This window comes from Alosa alosa, chromosome 4 (genome assembly GCF_017589495.1).
Source record: "Alosa alosa isolate M-15738 ecotype Scorff River chromosome 4, AALO_Geno_1.1, whole genome shotgun sequence".
Lineage (NCBI taxonomy): Eukaryota > Metazoa > Chordata > Actinopteri > Clupeiformes > Clupeidae > Alosa > Alosa alosa.
This window is the reverse complement of record NC_063192.1, coordinates 2,126,697-2,154,076: the sequence shown is the minus strand read 5'-3', so window position 1 is coordinate 2,154,076 and position 27,380 is coordinate 2,126,697. Positions and strand designations below refer to the sequence as shown.

Below are 27,380 nucleotides of genomic sequence, written 5' to 3'. Positions count from 1 at the left end.
ATACTTATTTGTAGAAAACCATAAATGCGGTTACCAAGCAAATTGATATCAGCACTGTTATTGTATCTTTCGACTGTCATCTTCTTGTCTGACCATATAGCCTACAGGAGCTGAGTTAGTCACAACGCGTTTGCTAACGTGATGGTTTTCTAATGGAAAATATAGGCCTAGCCTACCTAAAAGATAACCTGTCTATGAAGCATCCTAAACAGGCTGGGACATTTCTGCTTGCTAAATAGTTTTTTCTGCTGTTGATTCGCTCACAGTCCTTGGTGGCCCTGTCAGTACTTTGTAAAATGTTGCATTACAGTAAGACCACAAAAAGTCTCAAAAAGCATCTGAGCTAACGTTCATTCCCAAACAATCCTCTATTTTCAAAGGTGTTTCAAGTAACGTTAAGGAAGAGCATGGCTCAAAGTAAAGTAACTAGGGCTGAGACGACGTAATTGACTAGACTACATAAATTCGTCAAAGTGAATAATTTGTGTCAACTCGTCACAATGTAGATTTATTAACTCACCAGTGATGATCTAGGCTACATCTCCAATGTTTTAGAGCGCATTTTGAGAGATGTACTGTATTCAGGGCAGGGCTGTACCTATTGCACGTGCTACAAAAATCATTCTGTGTATGGATGATTTACTAACGTTACGTCTGATACAGTTTTGCCTATAGCTATACATGCGTGAGACTGAGACGCTTGTTTGTTTGTTTGAAGTGCTTGTTTAGGGTGTGACTGTGAAAGGTAAATCGATGTGCTTTGATTCAAGCTTGGTAGTTGTAGTCTATGCGATTAAAAATGTGTGTGTGGGAAGTATCCAAACAATGATAACACTTTCATTATGGCTGCTTTAGCCACAGACCTTCAGCTACTGTACAGTGGGTCCCATTTAGAAGTGGCCACTTCATTCGCGCTTTCTGTGATTCATGCAGCTGGGTGAAATGTATTACAACTTTTCGCCAAGAGGTGGCGGCTTAAGTCCGCTTGATACTGTTAAGCCAGGTGTTTTCAACCAGTGGTCTGCGGCCATCGGTATTTTTCCCACGAACAATAACGGACGCAGCTCTCAACTTGGCCCGTTAAAATGTGAAGAGTCTAGCGACGCATTTCATGAAGGCCCTTTTGGACATGTCAGTTATTTGTACCACTGGTTAGATTTAAAACTACATTTCATTTTATACTATTGGTATTTAATTTGTGCATTGACAATAAAGTTGAATATCAACTAAAGATGACTAAAATCGTGCATATGTAGAAGAAGAAACATTCACAAAAATCCATGGCATGACCTCTCTTCTTGATAGCTGTTGAAAACTGCATGGAAATGACAGGGATTGTTTTGTTTGTTAATAAATAAATAAATAAACTGAGCTACAAATCTATTCACCTTCGCAGCGCCAGCAGGCTACTTGCTGTGCGGCCCGCACACACACACACAGGCATGCCAAACAAGCATACACAAAAGTTTCAAGAGTGGGGGTGGAGTAGAAGACAAATTGATTAGTGTGATTTATGTTCGCGGAACGGATGTACAGGACTGAGCGGCGGTCATATTTTGTGCCGCTATGCGGTACATCTAGTTACATTTAGAGATATATCTGTATTCAAACAATCTGATAGGCTGTACACTGTACAGCACTGTACAGCAATTAATTTCTGTCAGCATGTATACACAGGTTGTACAGACAAATCAAACACTAAAAGTATACTTATACTAAAACAACAACAGACTTGTGATAGTGGTTGGATATGTTTAATAAATCGCCTTCACAGAATGGTACGGCCATTAACTTTCAAGCCAAGAAAGTTAGCTTGACACATAGGCCTAAAACCCTGTCCGAACCCTGTCACAGTTATTGGTTATAATGTGCACCCCTAATATTAGATAAAAGGGAAAAGGGAGAGAGCATTCAAAGGGAAAAATGTGTAATATTTATGAATAGATACTGTAAAATTGATTTATATTGTTATGCTGCTAAAATACTGTATTTATATACTGTAAAATGAAATGTTCTCTGCCCAGATTTTTGGGATTGTTAAAGTTCCATTTAAGGACAGAGCTGGTGAGGGCCCTTTGTTGCGGTTGGAGGAGCTTTCAGACCAGAAAAATTTGCTATACCAGTACATGTTCCGCCTCTGCTACCGAGTCCTCCGTCACTCACAGGAAGATTATCGCAAGAACCAGGTAAATGTGAATTTGTAAACTTCCAAGTTTTAGGATTCAATTGCAGAGTTAAGTACGCACACTGTGACATCAATCCATGATTTCAATCAAATGCCAAACAGATCAGTTCATTACTAGCAGAATTAGCATTTTAACGTTTCTGGTTTTGTGTCCCATTTAAAAGTGATCGTTTCCAAACTGGTTAGAAACTGAATAAAACACTGGTTAATATTGTTCCATGTAGGGCTGTGTGACATAATGATACTTTGGGACGGTATAAAAATGGCTGTTGAAAGATATCTTACGGTATAATGTCTACTGCTGAAGTCACAATGCATTACAAAATTGCATTGCATCTCTAATGGTTTCCATCATTGTCAATCACAGAAGTGATCCCAAACCAAGCCACACTTGGTAGACCTACCTCACCCAAAAACCCACATTTATTGTACAAATAATCCATAATTCATTAAGTATATCTAATTCTATATTTTACTGAAAAGTGTGTTACAAAATACAATTGTGTAGCACAAGTGAACAGAATAATGACTATAAGCACTGCAGAATGTGTTACAATGTGACTCAGATGTGGTGAAAAGAAAAAGTTTTAATTTGTTAAATCAGAGGGAAACTTCAGTAGCAAAATCCAGGTATGGTATCCAAGTCAAACACAGTAGCACAGACAGGGATGGATTACTGCATGGGCCTACTGGGCCCAGGCCCAAGGGGTCAGGGGGCCCTGAAGCCCAAGCCATGGAATCATTGCCTCAATATCAACACATCAGGATGTAGGCTATGAATCTGATTGAATTCAAGTATTGGCCATCCCCAAAATGCACCAGAATACAGGAAATCACATCAAACTAATTAAAAACCCACACATGCAACAATTACTGTGTGTGTGTGTGTGTGGGGGGGGGGGGCACTAATTGTCGCAACCATTCCAAATCACAGTTCCATGAATCTAAGCCAGGGCACGGAACAAGGTGAAGAATTGTAGCAGTACAGTTAGTTCTCTAGGACAAGGCTCAGTATGCTCAGAAGTAACAATGCCTCATACTGTAACCAGGGAAACATAGTCATTATAAAGTCTGCAGCTAATTAGTTAAAAGGTCACAGGTGCAGAACTTCGGTTAATCGGAGCAGGACTGGAGTGGGCGTGGCTGATGCAACTGACGGAGAGGTCTACTTTAGCTGAATGGGTGTTACAGTAACTATCCTTTGATGACCCCTTATTTAGATGCAATCACCTTTGTTTCAGTTTAGCTAGCAGTGTAATACATGTGATTCTAATGTCAGAAACCTCTTATTGTCATTACAGTATGTTTTTTAAAGAGCTATAAAATATAAGTATTACTATCATTACAATGAGTCGGTTTGCCATGTCTATCTACTATCTATATAGTACATAGCTCTGGATTAGCAATCTACTAGTCATAATGTACAGCCATATCATATTCATTTAGTTTATTATTCTGTTATTAAGTTCTGTTAAAATCATGCTTGGAGCTAAAAGGGTGAAATTAGTACTGATCGCTATTACAGGACTCCATGGTTTGGTATAAGATAGAGGAATTAGAGCATAAGTGTATACAAGTGTAACATTTGCTGAAAATTATGATTTAGGGATGTTATTTAAATGTAGGTATGTTAAATGTTATTTCAGAATCTGACTGATGCCACACAGCCACACTCCCTTTTTAAAACCATACAATTTAGTACATTTAATTCAGTTTTTAAGATAAGCATATTCTGTTTAGTATCACATTAGAACTCTTTTTTACCATTAAAACATTTGAACACATGCTGTAATTAAACTTATCTCAACTAGATGTGGTGTGACCTGCGTTGTGTACACTGCTCAGTTCAAACTAATTATGGGAGATTGGCGTGGTAGCAAGGAATCTAAAACCCATGAGTTCACTGTATAGAGCCAAAGTGTGTGTCACATTTCTATTATTTTTAAATTCTTCACCAGTGATTGGCACCTCACAAAAGGTTTTTGGTGTGTGTTACTTGTTTATATGCTCTCTTGAACTGTTTCAATGTAAATAGGAGTACATTGCAAAGCAGTTTGGAGTGATGCAATCTCAGATAGGGTATGACATCCTCGCTGAAGACACCATCACTGCATTGCTACACAACAACCGAAAGCTACTGGAAAAGCACATCACTAAAACAGAGGTGGAGACATTTGTGAGCCTGGTGCGACGGAACAGGGAGCCAAGGTACATGCTACTCTTCTATGGATGTACTGTTTAAAAGTACTAGGAGTCCACAATGCAAGTTGCCATTGAACTGGGTAAAAAAACATTGCAAACATGATACTTGATTTTCTGCATTGCTATTTGACACAAATTTAAAAAAAACTCATGACATCTATGAGAAATAAAATTATCTCTTTAAAAGTGGAAAGCTGGGGGTTGGAATCTGACCTGCGATCCCACCCCATCTCTCTCTCTCCCACTCACTTCCTGTCTATCTTCACTGTCCTGTTGGAATAAAGGCAAAAAGCCCCCCCAAAAAAAATGTGGAAAGTGGGAATCTAAATGAAGAGAAATGCACATTTCTTAGGGTGCTTTCACACCTCATGCTCATTTTGAACAGTTGAATTGGAACATGGAACAATTTTCTACAAAGATGGTTACATGAACAAAGCAATTGCACTCTGTCTTGAAACCCAGAGGAGGTGGTCCCAGATTGTTTCCAAAAGAACTCTTAAGTGGTACGTTATGTCTGGAACATCTGTCAAGAGAGAAGCCACAATCTGGCCAGTGTGAGAGTAGTTTAATTACGCTCTGCTCTAAATGTTGCCCTGCAAACATGAAAGGAATCCAGAGTTAAGCTCAACATTTGCATCGATTCAGCTTGTGATTGGGAACTAAATAAGTATGTCTCGCAGCACTGAGAGGACAAAGTGAACACTAGGGGTGGAACAGTTTATTGTTCTAAAATCCAAAGATGACAAATCCTGTTCAGAATGTGTTTCTCTATCTTGCCATCGCTAAGCTTTTAAGTATCATGTTGGAGCTATCAGCCTTGTTGTGAGATAGATAGATAGATAGATAGATAGATAGATAGATAGATACTTTATTGAATAAAATTGTGAAATTGTGCTTGTTTAACGTAGAAACTTTATTCAAACTGTGTTGCGTCGGTCTTAGGACACTTCAGCTTTCACTTAAGCACTTTTAATTTTTCATCGTTTTAACTATTATACTTTTTAAACTATTAATTAAAAACTATTAAACATTTCCCCATAGACTTAACATTGCCGATTACGACATCACAATTAGCAATACGCAATTGGAATCCTATGCCAGATGTTCAGGTCACCTGCAGCAGAGCCTTATAGATAGATCTCTCTCTAGGGCTCTGACCTGCAGCAACTGTCTGTTCAACTGTTTCCTCTGCCCACAACTGTTTCAAAATAAAGTCCTCACTATAATAATTCCCTATTGAATAATTTAATCATTTAAACTACACAACTATTTAACTGTTCAGCCATTCCAACTGTGAGTTGTCATCAACTATGATTCACGCCAACTGTTTTCCCTGCCCACAACTGTTTCAAAATAAAAGTCCTCACTACAATAATTCCCTATTAAATAATTTAACCATTTAAACTATTCAACTATTTAACTGTTCACCCATTCCAACAGTCAGTTGTCATCAACTATGATTCCCGCCAACTGTTTCCTCTGCCCACTACTGTTTCAAAATGAAAGTCCTCGCTACAATAATTCACTATTAAATAATTATTAAATTAAAACTATTTAAACTATCCAACTACTTAACTGTTCAGCCATTCCAACTGTCCGTTATCAGCATATATGAATCCTGCCAACTTTTTTGGTTGCTTGGATTATATTTAAACACTATTTAACAATATTTTATTCAGCAGGCATTTTTGCATTTCCGTGCACTCTTAATTCCCTGGAATTGCATTCTCTAGTTTCATTTTACAACCTGAAGAACACATTTGGGAGGCCATGTTTGGGCATTTACTTCTTGAACAGTAGTATTCCTAGCCAGCCTAAACTTTGCAGGACAGAAGAAAATCATCTTCTCAGTATTACTGAAACAGTAAAAGTTTTATACTGTATGTCCATATATTTTCTATAGGTCCTACGTTCGGGAAAAAAAGGCAAATAGTATCAAGGGTGTTGTACACCTGTTTATTGGACCCATTTAGTATCTATCTTTTATTTCTTAAAATAGTGCATTTAATCAATGTTAGAGACTAGAGATCTACGTTTTCCTGGTGGATAGAATGCTGGCTCAGACTTGCTGTCCAGGGGCTGCCTGCACCACTCAGAGTGGTGCCTGAACCCTCAGTTGGTGGTGAAGATATAGTGATGCATGGTGAATTCTTGTCTACCATCGCCAATGAGGCGTTGTTATATACATTCATAATAGTTAACAATGAGTGAATTTGACTGAGAGAGGACCTCGGTCCCCCTAAGGTGGGCACGAGACAATAACCCTTTTCATTGGTTCTCTGGACTTGGCCCTTTGGATTGCTTCAGAATGCATACAGACTAATATGCAGAACAAATTTCTTGCGGTGTACCTATATATTCATGAGACAGGTGATTTGAGATTGGTTCAGATCAATGATGACATCCATGAATGACTTGCCATTGGTCAATGTCTCGTGTTCTCCTTACTTAGGTTATACTCATTACTTCTGCATTACTTACTGCTATTTATCAATTTTTGCTCAAATTATGGTGCAGGTGAGTCAAATTATAATTCAGAAAAAAAAAGCATTATTATTGTATTGATTTTGTTCAATTAATGTAATTCAACATGCCAATGATGATGATGATGATGATGGTGATTATTATTATTATTCCATAACCAACCAGGGCTGGCTGCTAACATGTCTACTTGGTATCCATAGGTTTCTAGATTATCTCTCAGACCTGTGCGTGTCAAACAATGTGGCAATCCCAGTTACCCAGGAGCTCATCTGTAAGTGTGTATTGGACCCAAACAACCAGGACATCCTCATAAAGACAGAGTAAGACTTCACTTTCACCTTTCTCTATATTGTATTAATAAAATGTATGTATAGACAGTAACTATTACAAAAAATAAGATATACCAGGATGGAATTGTTCCTGTAGACAGTGTTACCAGGTAGGAAAATGAGGAAACCTGTAAGAAAAAAAGGATGCTCTTTTGGTTGATGGAGCATTCAGTTTTATTCCAGTAAAAAAGGCAGCAAACCATGTGAAACACAGTTTGGGTTCAGGGGTGTAAGACTGACCACAAGACTCTCAACTCTGACCATAAATGTTTCAAAGTGCTTTAAGGCTAAATCCACACTAGTCTGAGTAAGTTTTAATGCGGACTTTCAATCTGATCAGCGTCCACAAACACCGTATCAGTTTCGCAGTAGATACAATGTGCATCCATATTGCTCCATTGATGATACGTAAATCTTTAGGCCATTCACCCTATGTCAAGTCCCGCATCCCTATGTTACTGTTGCTATGTCAGATAAACAAATCTTTAGGCCATTCACCCTATGTCAAGTCCCGCATCCCTATGTTACTGTTGATAAACAATGGCCATGTAGTGTTAAAAAAAACCTGCATTAAAACTCGTAATTCTGATTCTTGAAAATCATGACAAACCTACAGTCAACAAGTATGGGTACAACACAAAAAATAACCATCAGATAAAATCTGCAAACTTGGGAGAAATGGGTACTCAGCTAACAATGTATGGTTCCCAGAACGTTCTTGGAACGTTAGCGTTTGGTTGCGGGGACATTCCCTGAAGGTTAGGTTTTTTGTTGTCCCACGTTTCCCATAGAACGTTAGAGGCGCTAATGCGCGATAAGTTGAAGGACTAGCAGAAGACGAGAACACCCAAGCAAAGTTTCCAAGCAAAGTTTCCTTTGAGTTTCCATCTTGGCCATCTTCCTGTTTCCACATTGGCCATCTTCCTGTGATGGTTCCGCCCAGACCTCCTCATGTGGCTCATTCTATAATTTATAGCCTTCATTTGGCTTTCCTGTCTCCAGGTGAGAGCCTGACACCAGCGGAGGAAACTTTTTAACATCAGAACACCTTTTTGCAGATGAATACAGTTTGTATTAATATCTTACAAACCCACTATAAATTGGTGTACCACATTGTAAGAACAAGTGATTTATGGGATTAAGTTAACCAACATAGTTTAATTTTACCAACATAACTACAATTGTAACTGGAATTGATGTTTTTTTTTACACATTTACACATTTACATTTATCCACTTTTTATCCAAAGTGACTTACACATGTCAATTATATTACAAGGGCCATAGTCCCCAGAGAAGCTCAGGGTTAAATTTGGACAAAAGAGTCCGCTAAATACCATAGCCATAATCAAAACCATAAATGCTTAGCTTTAAGGGCACAACGGTGGAAGCCGGGAATAGAGCTTTTACGTACGTCCACATTTTCTCGTCAATGACAGGTAGCAGATGTGTGCCGACAGTTTTCATACATTTTTTCCATGTTGCTCAGACAGATTTGTATTATTAATGCTGTATTTATTTTGTACAAAAATATAGTTCATTATTAAACTGACATCGTTTCTGAATTGTAAATGGCCACTTGTTTCTGAAATGTATATGTTGTCTGAATTTGTAGCGTGTTTTCTAAATGATGTGCACATGTTGACAAATGAAGATGAAGATGGTTTTCTTAAGTTGTTTGTGTGAGTATGTGAAAGTAATCCACATTTACCTCATTCTGTATACTAGTTTTGTTAATTTGGTACTGGAATGGTGTCAAAACAGGCGCCGTACACCCAAAGAGATGCCCCATGGCACAGAATATTTGGGCATGGAGGATGAAGAGGATGAAGTGTGGCTGGTCTGGATGGACAAGACAAACGAGATACAAGAGAGGGGTATTCGTCAGCTGGCACAACAAGCCAGGCAGGGAAATGCTCATGATGAGAATGTGCTCACTTATTACAGGTATGAACTACGTCAGCTCTCTGTGACTCTTTTTATCTGCAAATTAAACTCAAATGCATTTTAGTCACATTGTGCTTTCTTGCAGACCTGCAATAGGTGTTACCAGTAACATACCAAAAACATAAGAAAATATCAGCATATGGAAGAAAAGTGACCATGCAGAATAGATAAACCAGTGATTCACAACAAGGTAGAAGGATGAGCACAGTGACAATATACAGAATTATAAATATTATAAAATAAAAGATAAGTAAAATATAAAGTTTAAATCAGGGTCTAGGAACATGCTGGGTTTTTTTTTGCAGGGAGCAGAATTCTCTAGACTTTTGTGCTGATAATTTGGACCTCAGTCTTATCTTTTTTAAGCCTACGTGGCTCTAAAGGTAAGACAATTAGACTTGTTAGTGAAGGGAAGCCAGTGTGACTCCCTGACCAGTAGGAATAAATTGGGTGGTCTTAACTGGTCTCTGGGCGCGCCGGGTGCCACAACAATGCATGCAATGGCATTAAATAGCTTTCCTATTGTGGCAAGTTGTATAGATTTTATACAATAGCTGACTATGCCACGATAGGACTTGCACCCAAAGATATAATTCAGAGATCAGTATCTATAACCCAGTAAGGTACTCAGGTTCGTAGGACTGACAGAGACATGGTTCCATAAAAAAAATATATATTTTTACATTGCTGATTGTGAATTTATTTTAATTCACATACACATAACACAGGAAGAGGGCTGAGGCTTACCATATCCGAAGGAGGCACCCCAATCACACGTGCTTGGTCACACACACACACGGCAATGATACACTCAGTGAGAGACAAATGTCACAGCACACAAAGATGGGAACCCATCACCACCAGGAACTGCTCCCACTTTCGGCTCTCAGCATCTAAACAGAAGGGGCAGACAAGGATTACAGACGACTCACATCTAAAGTGTAACAAAGTAAATCAAACAAACAACCAATGAAACACACGGTCACACTAAGGATCCGCAGCTTCACAGCCTCCCCTTAGTGAGGACAACACAAACTAGAAAAGCATTTCCTGAAGGAAATACAGTGCATGAAAATGCAAAAATATGATGTAAAATATCATACAGAGTAAAAACAAACTATATTGGTTGCTAAGTAGATGAGGTTTAATATAGTTGGAATGACTGAACAGTTAAATAGGTGGATACTTTAAATGGTTAAATTATTTAGGTAGATAGTTGACGATAACTGACAGTTGGAATGGCTCTAATGTTTGCTAGCAGTTAACAAAGATAATAATGTTAACCAAGTTACTATGCTAACTAGCATGCTAACAATGTTAAAATGTTAACTATGTTAACCATGTGACTTAGCTAACCTAGCTAATCATTTTTTAGTAGTTATGCTAATTAGCATGTTAACATGCTAACTATGCTAACCATGTGACTTAGCTAATCATTTTTAGTAGTTATGCTAACTATGTTAACTAACATGCTAATATGTTAACCATGTGACTTAGCTAACTTAGCTAATCATTTTTAGCAGTTTTGCTAAAAATGCTAACAATGACTTGCAGTTGATCCAGGTGGCCTGGCCACCTGGCAGAAGATTCGAATTGCTGTGATGTCATAAAGGGCAATGTTAAGTCAATGGGGACATTTTGATAGTTTTTAATTAATAGTTTAAAAAATATAAAAGTTACAAAGCTGAAAAATACATAGCACTCTTGTCCTAAGTAAGACCTATGTAACATAGTTTAAATGAAGTTTCTACGTTAAACGGTTGAAGCTGCATTAAACGTGTTAGAAGAAGAACTAGAAACGCAATTCCCAAGGAATTACCAGTGCATGAAAATGCAAAAGTTGTGATAGATAGATAATACAGAGCTTGTTACTGCGGTGATCGTAGAACAGACATGGTGGTTGCATAGCTTAATAAAAGTTGATAGTTTAAAAGTAGACCGTTTAAAAGTTGAAGGTAAATAGTTTAAAAGTTGTTGACAGACTGGAAGTTTAATGAATGTTGATATTCAAATAGTTTAATGGCTGTGAATAGGTAGATATTTGACGATAACTGATGCTCTAATGTTTGCTAGCAGTTATGCTAACATTTTAACTATGCTAACCATGCTACTTAGCTAATGTTTTCTAGCAGTTTTGTTAAAAATGTTAACTATGTTAGCAATGCTAACATGCTAAACATGTTACTTAGCTAACTTAGCTAATGTTTTCTAGCAGTTTTGTCAAACATGTTAACTATGCTAACAATGTTAACATGCTAACTATATTACTTAGCTAACTTAGCAAACATTTTCTAGTAGTTTTGCTAAACATGCTAACTATGCTAGCAATGCTAACAAGCTAACCATGCTACTTAGCTAACGTTTTCTAGCAGTTTTGTTAAACATGCTAACTATGTTAGCAATGCTAATATGCTAATATGCTGCTTGGGGCAGCCGTGGCCCACTGGTTAGCACTCCGGACTTGTAACCGGAGGGTTGCCGGTTCGAGCCCCGACCAGTGGGCTGCGGCTGAAGTGCCCTTGAGCAAGGCACCTAACACCTCACTGCTCCCCGAGCGCCGCCAATATAGCAGGCAGCTCACTGCGCCGGGATTAGTGTGTGCTTCACCTGTGTGCTGTTTGTGTTTCACTAATTCACTGATTGGGTTAAATGCAGAGACCAAATTTCCCTCACGGGATCAAAAAAGTATATATACTTACTTATACTTAACTATGTTAAACATGTGACTTAGCTAACCTAGCTAATCATTTTTAGTAGTTATGCTAGCTATGCTAACTAGCATGCTAACATGCTAACTATGCTAACCATGTGACTTAGCTAACCTAGCTAATCATTTTTAGTTGTTATGTTAACTATGCTAACTAGCATGCTAACTATGTTAACATGCTAACTATGCTAACTAGCTACAGTGGGTAGGAGTCATAGTTGATGACAAGTGTTGACATAGTTGATGACAAGTTAAAAGTTGTTGATGGACAGCTAGTTTAATAGATAGTTTAATAATAGTTTAAAAGTAGACTGTTTAAAAGTTGAATATATATAGTTTAAAAGTTGTTGATAGACAGCTAGTTTAATAGATAGATAGTTTAAAAGTAGACCGTTTAAAAGTTGAATGTAAAAAGTACAGTAGTTTAATGGGTTACATTGTTTAACAGTGGATTATTGTAGTGAGGACTTTTATTTTGAAACAGTTTTGGGATAGGAAACAAATAGGATTCTAATTCATTAATGGCCGTATTATGATGTCATAATCGGCAATGTTAAGTATATGGGATTTTTAAAAAAGTTTTTCTTTAATAGTTTAAAATGTATAAAAGTTTCAAAGTTGAAAAGACATAGCAGCTTGGTCCGTTTGAAGATCTACGTTACAAAGTTTGAATGAAGTTTCTAAGTTAAACTGTTCAAGAGAAATTGCGTACGGAAAAAGTGGTAAGCGGAATAATAACTAGAAATGCAATTCCAAGGAATTACCAGTGCATGAAAATGCTTAAGTTGTGATGTAAAATATCATGTATAGTTAAAACAGATAATACAGAGATGGTAACTACGGTGATGCTAGGATAGACATGGTGGTTGCATAGCTTCATAAAAGTTGATAGTTTAAAAGTAGACTGTTTAAAAGCTGAATGTAGATAGTTTAAAAGTTGTTGATAGACAGTAGATAGTTTAAAAGTTGTTGATAGACAGCTAGTTTAATAGATAGTTTAATGATAGTTTAAAAGTAGACCGTTAAAAAGTTGAAGGTAAATAGTTTAAAAGTTGTTGACAGACTGGAAGTTTAATGAATGTTGATATTCAAATAGTTTAATGGCTGTGTATAGGTAGATATTTGGCGATAACTGAAAGTTGTAATGGCTCTAATGTTTGCTAGCAGTTATGCTAAGATTTTAACTATGCTAACCATCTTTACTTAGCTAATGATTTATAGCAGTGCTAGCAATGTTAACATCTTAACCATGCTACTTAGCTAACTTAACTAATTTTTTAGCAGTTAGTTTTAAACATGCTAAATATCTTGCAATCTTAACTATGTTAACCATGTGACTTAGCTAACCTAGCTTATCATTTTTTAGTAGTTATCTAACTATGCTAACAATGCTAACATGCTAATTATGTGACTTAGCTAACCTAGCTAATTATTTTAGTAGTTATGCTAACTATGCTTAACTAACATGATGGCTATGCTAACATGTTAACTATGTTAACCATGTGACTTAGCTAACCTAGCTAATCATTTTTAGTAGTTATGCTTAACAATGTTAACATGTTAACCATGTTACTTAGCTAATCATTTTTAGCAGTTTTGTTAAAAAATGCTAACATGCTAACTATGCTAACCATGTGACTTTAATAGCTGATCATTTTTGCAAAAAATGCTAACTAGCATGCTAACATGATAACTATCTTAACCATGTGACTTAGCTACCCTAGCTAATCATTTTTAGTTGTTATGTTAAAAATGCTAACTAGCATCTTTAACTATGTTAACATCTTAACTATGCTAACTAGCTACAGTGGGTAGGAGTCATAGTTGATGACAAGTGTTGACATAGTTGATGACAAGTTAAAAGTTGTTGATGGACAGCTAGTTTAATAGATAGTTTAATAATAGTTTAAAAGTAGACTGTTTAAAAGTTGAATATATATAGTTTAAAAGTTGTTGATAGACAGCTAGTTTAATAGATAGATAGTTTGAAAAAAAGTAGACCGTTTAAAAAGTTGAATGTAAAAAGTACAGTAGTTTAATGGGTTACATTGTTTAACAGTGGATTATTGTAGTGAGGACTTTTATTTTGAAACAGTTTTGGGATAGGAAACAAATAGGATTCTAATTCATTAATGGCGTATTATGATGTCATAATCGGCAATGTTAAAATATATGGGATTTTTAAAAAGTTTTTCTTTAATAGTTTAAAATGTATAAAAGTTTCAAAGTTGAAAAGACATAGCTTGGTCCGTTTGAAGATCGTTACAAAGTTTGAATGAAGTTTCTAAGTTAAACTGTTCAAGAGAAATTGCGTACGGAAAAAGTGGTAAGCGGAATAATAACTAGAAATGCAATTCCAAGGAATTACCAGTGCATGAAAATGCTTAAGTTGTGATGTAAAATATCATGTATAGTTAAAACAGATAATACAGAGATGGTAACCACGGTGATGCTAGGATAGACATGGTGGTTTGCATAGCTTCATAAAAGTTGATAGTTTAAAAGTAGACTGTTTAAAAGCTGAATGTAGATAGTTTAAAAGTTGTTGATAGACAGTAGATAGTTTAAAAGTTGTTGATAGACAGCTAGTTTAATAGATAGTTTAATGATAGTTTAAAAGTAGACCGTTTAAAAGTTGAAGGTAAATAGTTTAAAAGTTGTTGACAGACTGGAAGTTTAATGAATGTTGATATTCAAATAGTTTAATGGCTGTGTATAGGTAGATATTTGATGATAACTGAAAGTTGTAATGGCTCTAATGTTTGCTAGCAGTTATGCTAAGATTTTTAACTATGCTAACCATGCTACTTAGCTAATGATTTATAGCAGTGCTAGCAATGTTAACATGCTAACCATGCTACTTAGCTAACTTAACTAACGTTTTCTAGCAGTTTTGCTAAACATGCTAAATATGCTAGCAATGCTAACTATGTTAACCATGTGACTTAGCTAACCTAGCTTATCATTTTTAGTAGTTATGCTAACTATGCTAACAATGCTAACATGCTAATTATGTGACTTAGCTAACCTAGCTAATTATTTTAGTAGTTATGCTAACTATGCTAACTAACATGATAACTATGCTAACATGTTAACTATGTTAACCATGTGACTTAGCTAACCTAGCTAATCATTTTTAGTAGTTATGCTAACAATGTTAACATGTTAACCATGTTACTTAGCTAATCATTTTTAGCAGTTTTGTTAAAAATGCTAACTAACATGCTAACTATGCTAACCATGTTACTTAGCTGATCATTTTTGCAAAAATGCTAACTAGCATGCTAACATGATAACTATGCTAACCATGTTACTTAGCTAACTTAGCTAATCATTTTTAGCAGTTTTGTTAAAAATGCTAACTAGCATGTTAACTATGCTAACCATGCTAACTAGCTACAGTGGGTAGGAGTCATAGTTGATGACAAGTAACAGTTACAATGGCTGAACAGTTGAAAAGTTCAGTAGTTTAAAGGGTTAAATTGTTTAACAGTGAAATATTGTAGTGAGGACTTTTATTTTGAAACAGTTTTTTGGCAGAGGAAGCAGTTGAACAGGATGTGTAGTCTTAATAAGGCCAGTTTGTATGCTTAAAGCCTGAGACTGGCAGTTGATCCAGGTGGCCTGAACACCTGCCATAGGATTCTAATTGCTTAACGGCCGTATTATGATGTCACAATCAGCAATGTTAAGTCTATGGGGATTTTTTTAAAGAAAAAAGTTTTCTTTAATAGTTTAAAAAGTATAAAAGTTTCAAAGTTGAAAAGACATAGCAGCTTGGTCCGTTTGAATACCTACGTTACAAAGTTTGAATTAAGTTTCTAAGTTAAACTGTTCAAGAGAAATTGCGTACGGAAAAAGTGGTAAGCGGAATAATAATAAGAAGTTGTTGTTGTTGTTGCCTTGGAAGAACAGTACAGTGCATTTTCATGCACTGTAATAAGTTGTTGCCTAGGAAGAACAGTACAGTGCATTTTCATGCACTGTAATAAGAAGAAGCCTAGGAAGAACAGTACAGTGCATTTTCATGCACTGTAATAAGAAGAAGCCTTGGAAGAACAGTATAGTACATTTTCATGCACTATAATAAGAAGACTTGGAAGAACAGTATAGTGCATTTTCATGCACTATAAAAAGCCTTGGAATAACAGTAGTATTTTCATGCACTGTAATTAACATAGATAAGTGCAAACAGAAAGACTAATCACAAAACCAAGGTCAACACTTTGGTGATCAACAGCACTAGGGAAAAAGGCCTCCAGTCAAGTGTATAAGTAACAGACAGACAAACTTAGGCTACAAACAACACAGACAATAACACGATACAACGCAGAACAGAGTAGAACAATCAATAAAGTGGGGTCCGTTCGTCAAACACCCATTCCTTCATAACAAGTGCTATAGCACCCGAATGAGTTCCAGCGGCCTTCTAGCCCAAGGCCTCTATGCATAATCCCACTAGCGTAGGCTACGACAAGCTAGCTGCAGGCCACGTTAACTGTGGGACCAGTGGTGCTGATTAGACGGGCACGTGAAGAAGTCGTAGGCTAAAAAAGATGTAGCCAATTGACAGCCGCACCCCTGCTACATAGTGATCCCTGGAACACACAAAATACTCACTTAAAACAGGAACTACTTGAGTACTTTACTTCGTACAAATGAATATAACATTCCCGGGGACTGCACTAGACGCACATCCAGCCGGCGGGAGGCCGATGCCGCACGGGGAGGGGGAGACTCTACGACAAAGCACTAAGTGTAAGTAACAATATTAAAAGACTATCAGTAAAATATCACAGGAAGCGCGATCATACCTGCGGCGATGGCAATTGTCAGGGAGGTAAAAAGGGGCGGGCCTTTGACGTCTGGCATAGCACAATGAGGGTACTTGAATTTAAATACAGGCACTGTTGTACTGATTGGCCCATATCTGGCTACCGAGAGCCACTCACGATGCAGCCACCTGTGTTTGAATTAAAAGTGGGCACTGCACCACTTCATTCTGCTACACTATGTTTTTTATAAAATCAGTATATTTTAACTGGATGACTCGCATATATACCCATCAAAATGATCACAAATGAGTTCAGAGATTTAATTTAATTTAACACAGGCTTCTCCCTTTAAAAGCTACATTTACATTAGCCACCTCTTACAATTACAAGAGTCACCAACCTGCCTTGGATTTGACATGAATCTGCTTTCGAGGCGATATATTATTGACAGTCTCTAGCCTTGAGACATGAGACATAATACAAACATTGGGATTTCGTTTCTTATCAGTGACTGTTTACATGCACTTAAATCACACCCAATAGGTCTTCATGAATCATCTGGTTTGTGTCTGACTGCCTTCTCATTGCTCTTAGGTACCAACTGAAGTTGTATGCCCGCATGTGTCTAGACCGCCAGTACCTGGCCATAGATGAGATCTCTAAGCAGTTGGATGTTGAGTTGATCTTCCTTTGCATGATGGATGAAACGCTGCCTTTTGACCTGCGGGCCTCTTTCTGCCGCCTCATGCTTCATGCACATGTCGACCGTGACCCTCAAGAACTTGTCACTCCTGTAAAGTTTGCCCGTCTCTGGACAGAAATCCCTACGACCATCACCATTAAAGAGTAAGATTACCTCCAATTTAGCTCCGCTTCATCTCAAAACCTTGTGTCAAGACATGATTTAGAAAAACACATTCATGCTTATTGACAGACAGGCCTGCTCATATATGGTCCGCTCAGATTGTGTCATTGTAATGATTCTTGTCTTTGGTCATTTTGATTCAAAGTGTTATTTTATGCATGCAGTCACAAACAATTGAGATTGGACCAGTTGCACATTTTAATAATTCACTGTAATAATATACAGTGGGCATCGCTTTCAAATGGCCACTTCAGTTGCGCATTACGAGGCGTGAAGCTGCTTGAAGCTGCGTGAAGCTGCGTGAAGCTTTAGTACCACTTTCAGCCACTGTGCGTCGCTCTGCCACTGTACATCGCTCGGCCTGCTGCCCCTTCTGAAAAAGCTCGATTTACCTCGATTTAGGCTACTTGGGTATGGCTTAAGGCTTGACTACACGGTGGTAACGGAAATCGAAATTTGCTGTCTACATTATTGTCAGTGTTGGATTAAATAACTTCATAAAATCAAAACAGTGGTGTGATAATTGAGCCAGTAGAGAAATAACTGTTCAGAATGAATCTGTAGCCTTGGGTAGGCTTCTGCGACGTTTTAACAGGCTACGCTATAGAGGCTTAGACAACTATGACCCACGTTTTGGTTTTAATTTGCCCTACTTCTTGACTGCAATGTAGTCAATTGACTGCTTGACATGTCATTTTTATTTTTCTGTACAATAAACAAATACATCTGCTTTATGCCGCAGAATTATGGTGCATTCATGAGCACCTGGGAAGTGGGATAAAAACTATGGGCTTTGAAGGGGGAGGTTTGCTACAATTTCAATTTGCTCAGCGAGTCACTCTGGCAATAAATAATGATGCATGTTACTTTTGTCCCTTGTATCGCGAGGAACCAATCGCATTGGTGTATCTGATATAAGTGGGCAGGAGGCGAGCTAAACAGATGACAGACGTAGTGTTATCCAATTGCGTCAAAGTCCAAAATCAGTCTGTAAACATTGGTTGTATAGTGTATCCAATTGCGTGCAGTGAGATTTTCAAATGCATGCTTGGTGCCGCCCCTCAAGTCGGGTCATTACATTATTTATTGCCAGACCCTTAATCTTTCGGATTTGGGTCTCTAATCTTCAGGCTAGAGGTTTGCGAGAGCCCCCAGAAGAATTTTTTGACGTCACTCAACATAGTGAAAGATAAAAAATGGGACTTGTTCCATGCCCAAATAAGTCACTTCATTGTTTGTCTATTCTCATAAACACAGGCGATTGTGATATTGAACAGTGTTTCCCAGAGTACCTGAGTAATTATGTGATGTTAGCCTTCTGGCTAGCTAGCCTATGAACATTAGCAACGTCGCCCGTTTGTTGTTGTCAAGTGAACGCTTCCCACTTCCCAGCCACAGACGCACTAGAACAGTGCAGTGCATTTTAAAGCAATGTAATAAGAGTGCATTTCCATGCACTGTAATATTAAGAACAAATTTTGGAAGAGCAGTAATAATGATAATAAGTAATAATAATCATCATAATAATAATAATGATGATAATATTAATAATACTAGTAGTAGGTAATAATAATAATAATAACAACAACAACAACAACAACAATAAGGAGAAGAAGAAGACTTCAGAAAATAGGACAGTGCATTTCCGTACGCTGTAATAAGAACATCATACCAACAGTCAAACATGGTGATGGTAGTGTGATGGTCTAGGGCTGCTTTGCTGCTTCAGGACCTGGGCAACTTGCCATAATTGATGGAACCATGAATTCTGCTCTCAGAAAATCCTGAAGGAAAATGTCCGGCCATCAGTTTGTGACTTAAAGCTCAAGCGGAGTTCGGTTATGCAGTGAGACAATGATCCGAAGCACACAAGCAAGCCCACCTCTGAATGGCTCAAAAGAAACAAAATTGTCATACAAAAGTTAAGACATAGCTTACATATTTATATTATTCATTTATTTATATTGGGCTTCCACATGCCTTACTCTTGTATCTAGGCCTGGCATAGTAATCATACATAGCCTATTTACACAATTGCAAAGTGGATGTATGAAAAGTGAAAGGTTCACCTAATCTCGTTCTCCCTCTAAAGTATTTTCCCAAAAATCAGTTTATTTTTTACCCCTGTGTTACAGTCAGCATAGGAGCATAAAATTGAGCTTATGAAAAAAAAAGATTTTATTTAAATAAATAATTTACCGTTAGCAAGTCCCACCCATCGAACACGGTTGAGCCAATAGACCTCTGAAGTTCGCCTACAAAAAAGCTACCATCTTTGCCCATATAAGGAGATTGCTATCTTGGGAAAATAACAGAGGGATTTGGAATTATCACACCTGTTAAACTCTCGTGGGGACGACAAAATTAGTAATGCAAACGTTTTGCTCTACACACTTTTGTCCTCTGCCTTCGAGTGGATACTATGATCCCCGGTACTCCGGTATGTTAAGGCAGCATACTTTGACGTACTGACCCATTGGTCAATACTTTCAGTCACAGAATTGCTGTTTGTTTAAAAATCACTAAATAGGACAGAAAAATGTCCAAATTGTCTTTCATGTGTACACACCTTCTCAGCCTATACTGTCAGAACTAAACCAGGTCGTGTAGCTTTCAGTGGCCATGCTACCCTTTTGGCTTCCTTTTATAAAATGTTTTCTATCAGTATGATATAATGCACTTTGATTCTGGAGGTATACCTCCAATTATTCCAGAGAGGGAGGTGAATGAGATATGAATACAATTGCCTTGCCCTAGTTGATGTGGATGAACCTTATGGGTTGTGGGTTACTGATGTACTGCTGTATTACTTTGACACAGCTATGATGCCCACATGGACTACTCAAGAGATAATAAGAAGAACAAATTTGCCACCACAATGGCATTTATGGAGGAGTACCTTAATAATGTCTTGAATGATGATCTTCCATTTGCAAATGAAGAAAAAAACAAACTGACCTACGAGGTAAAGCATTAGCTTCTGGTGATTTCTTTATCCCCCTGAATAGACACTGATATGTCAGAAATATAGTTTTATTGAGGATACTTGTTGATTTTGGATTTGTAGATATGTTTTTTTTTTCATCAATATTTTTTATTGAGTTTCAACATAATACATGACTGAAACTTGACCAAAAACAGGTAATAAAATAATCTTTTGGTGATTTACTGTACCCTCACAAATGAAAACATTGAGAAAAAATACAACCTTGAAGGGAAGCAAATTTATTCTGAGAAAAAGGAAAATCTCATAAAGAAATTTAAAAGAAATTTTTAACAAAAACCTGTTGCTCACAATTATTAGCACCCCTAGAAAAATCTTACATACAAAACCTAACAGAAGCATTAAAATTGACCTTAAAATTGATATCAAACATATTTTCCTGTGGTCCAAGGTAGGCCCAGGACTGGGTGAAGCCAGAGACTTTCTAATGAGGAGACACAGCACTCAAAAATTCCTCCATAGAAATGCATGGGGCTAGTTTGTAACGCCAATATGGCCGTTGTCTACACATATCCCACCCCTTCCTCCGCAAAACGTCGACATGTGAATACATTGAGGCAATCATGTGGTGTGAGGTGAATACATTGAGCCAATCATATGGTGTGTTGTGAAGACATCGTGCCAATCATGTGTTTTGAACTCGCCGCTGGAGCAAGATTGGTGTCGTGAAGCCTTGCACACACGCATTTCTGCCGAATAGGATGCCCGATGAGTGCCCAAAAAGCGTTGCAATATGCCGCCGAGTGGAGGGACTTGCCTAAAAGGACTTTGGTTAAGCTCTCAGCAGAGGGTCCAAAACAAAAGACCAAATGGCATCTGAAACCAGAGACTGTATACATGAACGGAGGTGCTGTTGGTTAGAGGCCTCCACTGCTTTAGGTATGCCAAAGGCTGGCCAAAAAGACTGGGCTTACATTAGTAAAACATGGTTTAGTGGAATAACTGTTCCACACAGTCTCGTGTGCAAGCAGATTCCTTCAAAGCAGATTGACTATCAAAATACCGATGACCGTTTGAAGTTGCGCTGTTACAGGGAAGGACAGATGTCACTCTCATTGGTTTAAATGATGTTATTGCCCAAAACACACCCATGATTAGGCCATCCTTAACCCTTAAAGGTGTAGGTTTTTGAACATTCTAAGTTCCGCAACAATTGAAGGTTCTAAAATTCTATGTTGATTTCAATGAACCCAGATATTCTTTAGAATGTTAATTTCCCAACATACTCCTTTAAGGGTTAAAAATATTTTTGTTTGCAGTAACAGCCAAAAAATATTAAAAATGGGTCGGTAGGTAGGTCAATATTTTTTTTTTTTTCAAGATTCAAAGTAAAAAAAAAAGTACAATTTTGGTCATGGTGATTACGTAGGAATGAATTTACACAAATGTGCATATCGTGGCGTAACTGACTGGGTCTTCAACCCGTACCTTCAAGGCGCACCATTGCAAACCTCATTCTGATGCAGGTTATATAGACCAGCCTTTCTCAAACTTCTTTGACCTGAGGCCCGGTCATGGCAGACTTTGGGGTCATAGGGCTCATCTACATGTACCCAGAAAGAAGGCTACAATAGCTCTTGGCAACGTTATATTGAAATTTGACTGTAGGCCTACAATACTCAATGCTATACAGTGTATTATACAGTCTCTGCTCTGTTTCTAAGGAAGTTCCAAAAAACAACGTCGTTCTATTAAGTTTCGTTAAATAAATAAATAGCCTTCCAACAGGTTGAAGCGGAGCTTTGATACCAACGTTATCGATTAGTTTCAGTTTCTCTCACGCAGACGCGCATTGAATGAATGCTCATACCACCACTTAATTGTAGGCCTCCATGTTTAATGACATCGATAGCAGAAACGTTTGTTTTATTTTTTCGTCGATACGCGGTTTATTGATCAACTGTGCAGCAAATTATCAAATTGAAGCACCGGGCCAAATTTCACTGCAGCAGTCTCTCTTCATGCCAAGTAAAAGCATTATCAGTTTGTGTGAATGAAACGAAGCGTAGGCCATAGTGTGACATGCGTAAAACCAATGGTGTAGAGATGACGCCACAGGGTTTTATTTAAGTGAGCCACGTTTGCATGTAGGCAATTTATATTCACAATACTTGGGCCTACTAAAAGAAATATAATTTTATTGCATTTGTATTGGTTGTTTAGAGTAAAAAAAACAATCGGTCGGTATTAACGCAAGTTTACAACCGGCAAATCGGTCGGACTAAAAGGGAAAAAAAATAAATATTTGGGTCGGTTCTAAATGGACAGGGTCGGTCGGGTTACGGCAAACGAAAATATTTTTAAGGATGGCCTTAAGAAACATAAGGACCACCTTAGGGTTGGGCGATGTCCCCTTAATTGCCATTTGACAATGTGTACAGTAATCATGATGGACGATGATATCGTCGGGGGGTGGGTGTGGACAGCTAAGAGACATTCTGACTAGGCTACCGAAGTTTTGTGGAGATCTGCTCCAAGAAAATCCTCGTAAAAGACGGATATACAGCCAATCTACACTTGCTTGTGCACCAACCAGCCGAATATTCCACATTGCCAGCCTTTGCTGGCCTAGCAAAAAAGCTACTTCTAAAATCTTAAGTAGCCCAGTCTGTAGGCTACCAACCTCATCCGCTACGCTACCGTTATGCCGACTATGAGGGCCGCGGAAAGTGAAAGTAAGAAGCTGCGATCGCACAGTCCAGGCTAGGAGAACGAAGTGAACAACTTTTACAAAAAACGAATCCCGATTACCACTTCGCTGCTGTCTGGGGCTTTTGCTAAATGCAAATCATGAAATACAAGTCTTACAGTGAAAGATGGATATATTCTGATCCTATAACGAAAACGAAAGAAATTGTTTATTTTAAAGGGAAACTTGGCTTCCCCCTCTGCTGGAGAAATTGTGCATTATGCTATTTCAACCTGTGGAAAAAGGTAACGATAAAGCACATGGATTTGTTTACAAGCTAGCAAAACGGTTAGCATAAGTTCGGCAGACAATGTGGATGTTACAAGGTAAGAAACACGATTTAAAATGAGTTTCTTGTTTCTCACTTCTCTTTCCGGGACATATAGGTTACTGTATATTAGTTGGCTTGTGCATGAATATGGCGCTGGCTTGATTCTCACGGTTTTAAGCTAACTTAGTAGCGTTGTTGTGCATGGTGCATAAGAATATGTGGATGAAATTAATTATGTTTCCCATGTCATTTGGTAAAATAAATGGTCAAAAATTCGAAGAAAATTCACTTGGATTATAGCAGATAAGTGTCTTTTATCATATCTATAATTTTGATGAGCTCTACAGGAATTACAAACTATCTCAGATGTAAATGATTGCGTATCCTATTACTCAAATTCAATTAAACCCACCAATAGGCTAGCTAGACCTAGTTTCACAGCCTAGGTATGTTAGCAACACAGGGCTTGAAAGCATTGCCTGTATCACAAACAAAAACGAAACAATGCGTGGATTTATCTGGGAATAGGCTACTGAAGGTAGGGGCGAGCTAACTCGCTGGCGTGTTTAATTTGGTTCCTTGGTTAACATAATGTAGGCTACGTTTTTTTGCACAAAATTGCATCTGCTAATAAACTTAAACATAAACACAAACAAGAGTAATCTCCTGTGGAATCTCTGACTGCGTCTTCAACATTAGCCTACTATTATTTGTTGACATGACACCTGAACGAACGGCAGCTGTTCCTGAAGTTCACTTGCGTCTATTTTTTTTTTTTTGCGTCTTTTTTTTTTTTTAATTAGGCAACTCTTTTTGCAGTGGCGCTTGAATTCCAGGACGGCGCTGCGCCACTGATGAATACATTGTAGGGGAAACACTGGGGAATGAGAAGCTGAGTTGCGGTAATTGAATTAGTGAAACACAAACAGCACACAGTGTACACACAGTGAGGTGAAGCACACACTAATCCCGGTGTAGTGAGCTGGCTGCTACAACGGCGGCGCTCGGGGAGCAGTGAGGGGTTAAGTGCCTTGCTCAAGGGCACTTCATCCGCGGCCCACTGGTCGGGGCTCGAACCGGCAACTCTCCGGTTACAAGTCCAGAGTGCTAACCAGTGGGCCACCGCTGCACCTAAGTAGGGCCACATAGGCTCAGATGGGAGGTATCTGTGTGCCATTGCCCCGATTGTCTGGTCTGCTCTGTACTGGCTCTGTGTTTTTGACTGTGGATTCTCTCTCATTTTTTGGCAAGTTTACTTGCATGGCATACCACAACAATCTTTTTATTTCTTTTAACTACCATTGGTTTTCACCATGGCAATGGAGGTAATTATGAGGGCACCATAATGGGTTGTCAAATTGGTTGTTGGAGGTACAGTAAAAGGTGCAGGATGGCACTCCCATCTGAGCCTATGTGGCCCTACTGAGCCCATGTGGGTAAAATATGTGATTAATCGTGATTAACTATAGGAATTCAGCGATTAATCGTGATTAAAATGTTTAATCGTTTGACAGCACTATTCAAAATATATCTATAACAAAGAGATTATTTAAAAAATTGAACTCTACAATACACATTGTATTTCGGTAATGAGAGTTAATTCATTTAAAATGGAATTTAAAATATATAAAATATACATTTTGATGTGCAGTACTGTTCATTTAATGTACTTATTTGTGTGAAGGAAAAAAAAAAAAAAAAGTTTTCTTACTAATGGTCTCCGTTTGTCATTTACCATATCGGTAATGAGACTTTTTCTGGATCTTGCTACCATAACATTGAAATAAAGTTATATTAAATTGTTTTACTAGAATACTTTTATCAGAAAATAAAAGTTCACATTCTATTCAGTCACTTAAATTAAAAAATCAATCAAATGAGGTAATATTTTGATGTCAGTTTGACAGGCTTCGTGAGATTCACCCACCATTTGCCTGACGTCTGTGATAACGGGCGGGGTGCGGTCAAACTGTAGCTCATGTGTGTTTTTTTTATTTTTTTTTATTATTGGAGTTTAAAAAAAAAATAATATATATATATTATCAACAAGTGCTTGTGTAGACGTTCCTGGGGCCGGTATTTCTCCAAAAATAAATTGTAACGTTAACCATTTCTCCCTCAACTCATTTTTCTTTGACATGATATGTTTTGTTTAGGCATAACAAAGGTTTGCTGTCGTTCTGTCATATGTACTAATGGCTCATTGTCATAAAGATACATTTATCTTCTTCACGCCCCGTTTTAGGGGAAAACAAGCTAACGTTAGCATTATATCATTGATTCCAATGGCAAAGGCAGCTATAGTCACACGTTACATCTAGTTATTGGTTCACAGGACATTCAATCATTTTACTAACAGTTATGAGGAAATATGTATATTTGTCAAAACTATGTACATTACCAACCTAATTCGTTTACAATACCCCAATATTGAGGACAGATATAGCTCCTAGCACTTACCATAATCTCCAATATAAAACGGTTAGCTTGCTAGCTGGGTAACTGTGTACCTATATAGCATAGCCCATTATCTCACCTAGTTGTAGGATATACGTTCGTATTACAAGTGATAGAATTAAGGTGTGACTTATGCTTAGTTGATGCTATGACATGTAAAATTAAGCAGCTTAACTGTGACTAGCCTTCTACATTTGTGACACTCCATAATGGTCACCTAAATCCCATGAACATACAGATAACTCTTACACCAACCTTATTTTGTGCCTTTTATTCACATTAAGAATTAGTAAGGATAAGCTTTTCACTCCCCACTTCGATGCAGCTCCATAGGTTTCCATTATATCCAGTCATCTTTCCCCTAAAAGGGAGCAGGTACAATACTTGCAGCCCATACACACATCAATCTAGATTCTGTCAGAATTTCTGTGGGTGGCTAAGAACCAACCAAGTAGGCAGGACCATGAATAATAATTAGGCAGTTCTACATGACCACTTATCCAGATTGGCTCAATTTTTCTGCCTTTTCCTTTCATTTGGCTATTGCATACAACAGACAAACTGCATAGATTTCAAACTTATCACAGGTCAAAAACTCATTTTGATCTATGTTATTTAAAAAAACAACAGAAAAAAAGGGATTTTATTGGCATGGGATCTTTAAACCTCCTATATTTACCTTTCACAATATAAGTTACTTTTTCCATAGACATGATAATAGTATATTGATTTTTATGTCAGATTTATAGATAATGTTAGTAACAACATGACTTCTCAGGTGGTGAGTTTGGCGAGACACCTCATCTACTTTGGCTTCTATAGCTTCTTTGAGTTGCTGCGTCTGACCCGCACATTACTTGGCATCATAGACTGTATCCCCAACCCAGCCTTGAATAATCCAGCAATTCAGGAGGACGGTAGTGGTGAGTTTGCTGTTAATTTTGAGCTTACTGTATGCATTTTATTATTCTATATACTGTGTCTATCTTTCCATTCAACTTTTGTTTATTTGTAATTTAGATGTTTTCAGTGTTGGTCTGGCAGACATTTACTAGTCTGTAAATGTCATAAGTAATTTTAGTTAATTGTGCTGTGTATTGGAGAATTGATGTTCATTCCATTGCTTCTGTTAGGGAAAAACGTGAAGCGATCCATCCATGGTGTTGGTCAGATGATGTCCACAATGGTGCTCAATAGAAAACAGTCAGGAAGGCCTACTGTCAACCTGGATAGCCAGACTCGCCACAAAGACAGCATTGACATGCAGGATGTCACTGTCATGGATACCAAACTCAAGATATTGGAGATTCTCCAGGTCTGCTCTATGGGAAATTCTTTCTGACTGTAAACTAAGCATGTCAAGGTGCTTGCTTCAGTGTGCTTATGAGAATCTAGCTGAGCTGAACCAATGGCTGAGCTGATAGGAGTGTGGCCCTTTAATATTCTTTATGCAAATATATAATTTG

The 27,380-nt window shown here is 37.7% G+C and overlaps 1 protein-coding gene across 1 annotated transcript in view; it reads left to right on the top strand.

Annotated features, from left to right (window-relative positions):
* The window catches only part of itpr3 (inositol 1,4,5-trisphosphate receptor, type 3), a 199,040-nt gene that overhangs the window by 65,400 nt on the left and 106,260 nt on the right, over positions 1-27,380 (top strand). Inside the window, exons 15-22 of the mRNA XM_048240949.1 lie at positions 2,025-2,186; positions 4,221-4,393; positions 7,072-7,191; positions 8,964-9,146; positions 17,223-17,474; positions 20,314-20,458; positions 26,693-26,837; positions 27,048-27,229. Of these exons, the coding sequence (XP_048096906.1) occupies positions 2,025-2,186; positions 4,221-4,393; positions 7,072-7,191; positions 8,964-9,146; positions 17,223-17,474; positions 20,314-20,458; positions 26,693-26,837; positions 27,048-27,229 (1,362 nt within the window). The remainder of the gene's footprint in view (positions 1-2,024; positions 2,187-4,220; positions 4,394-7,071; positions 7,192-8,963; positions 9,147-17,222; positions 17,475-20,313; positions 20,459-26,692; positions 26,838-27,047; positions 27,230-27,380) is intronic.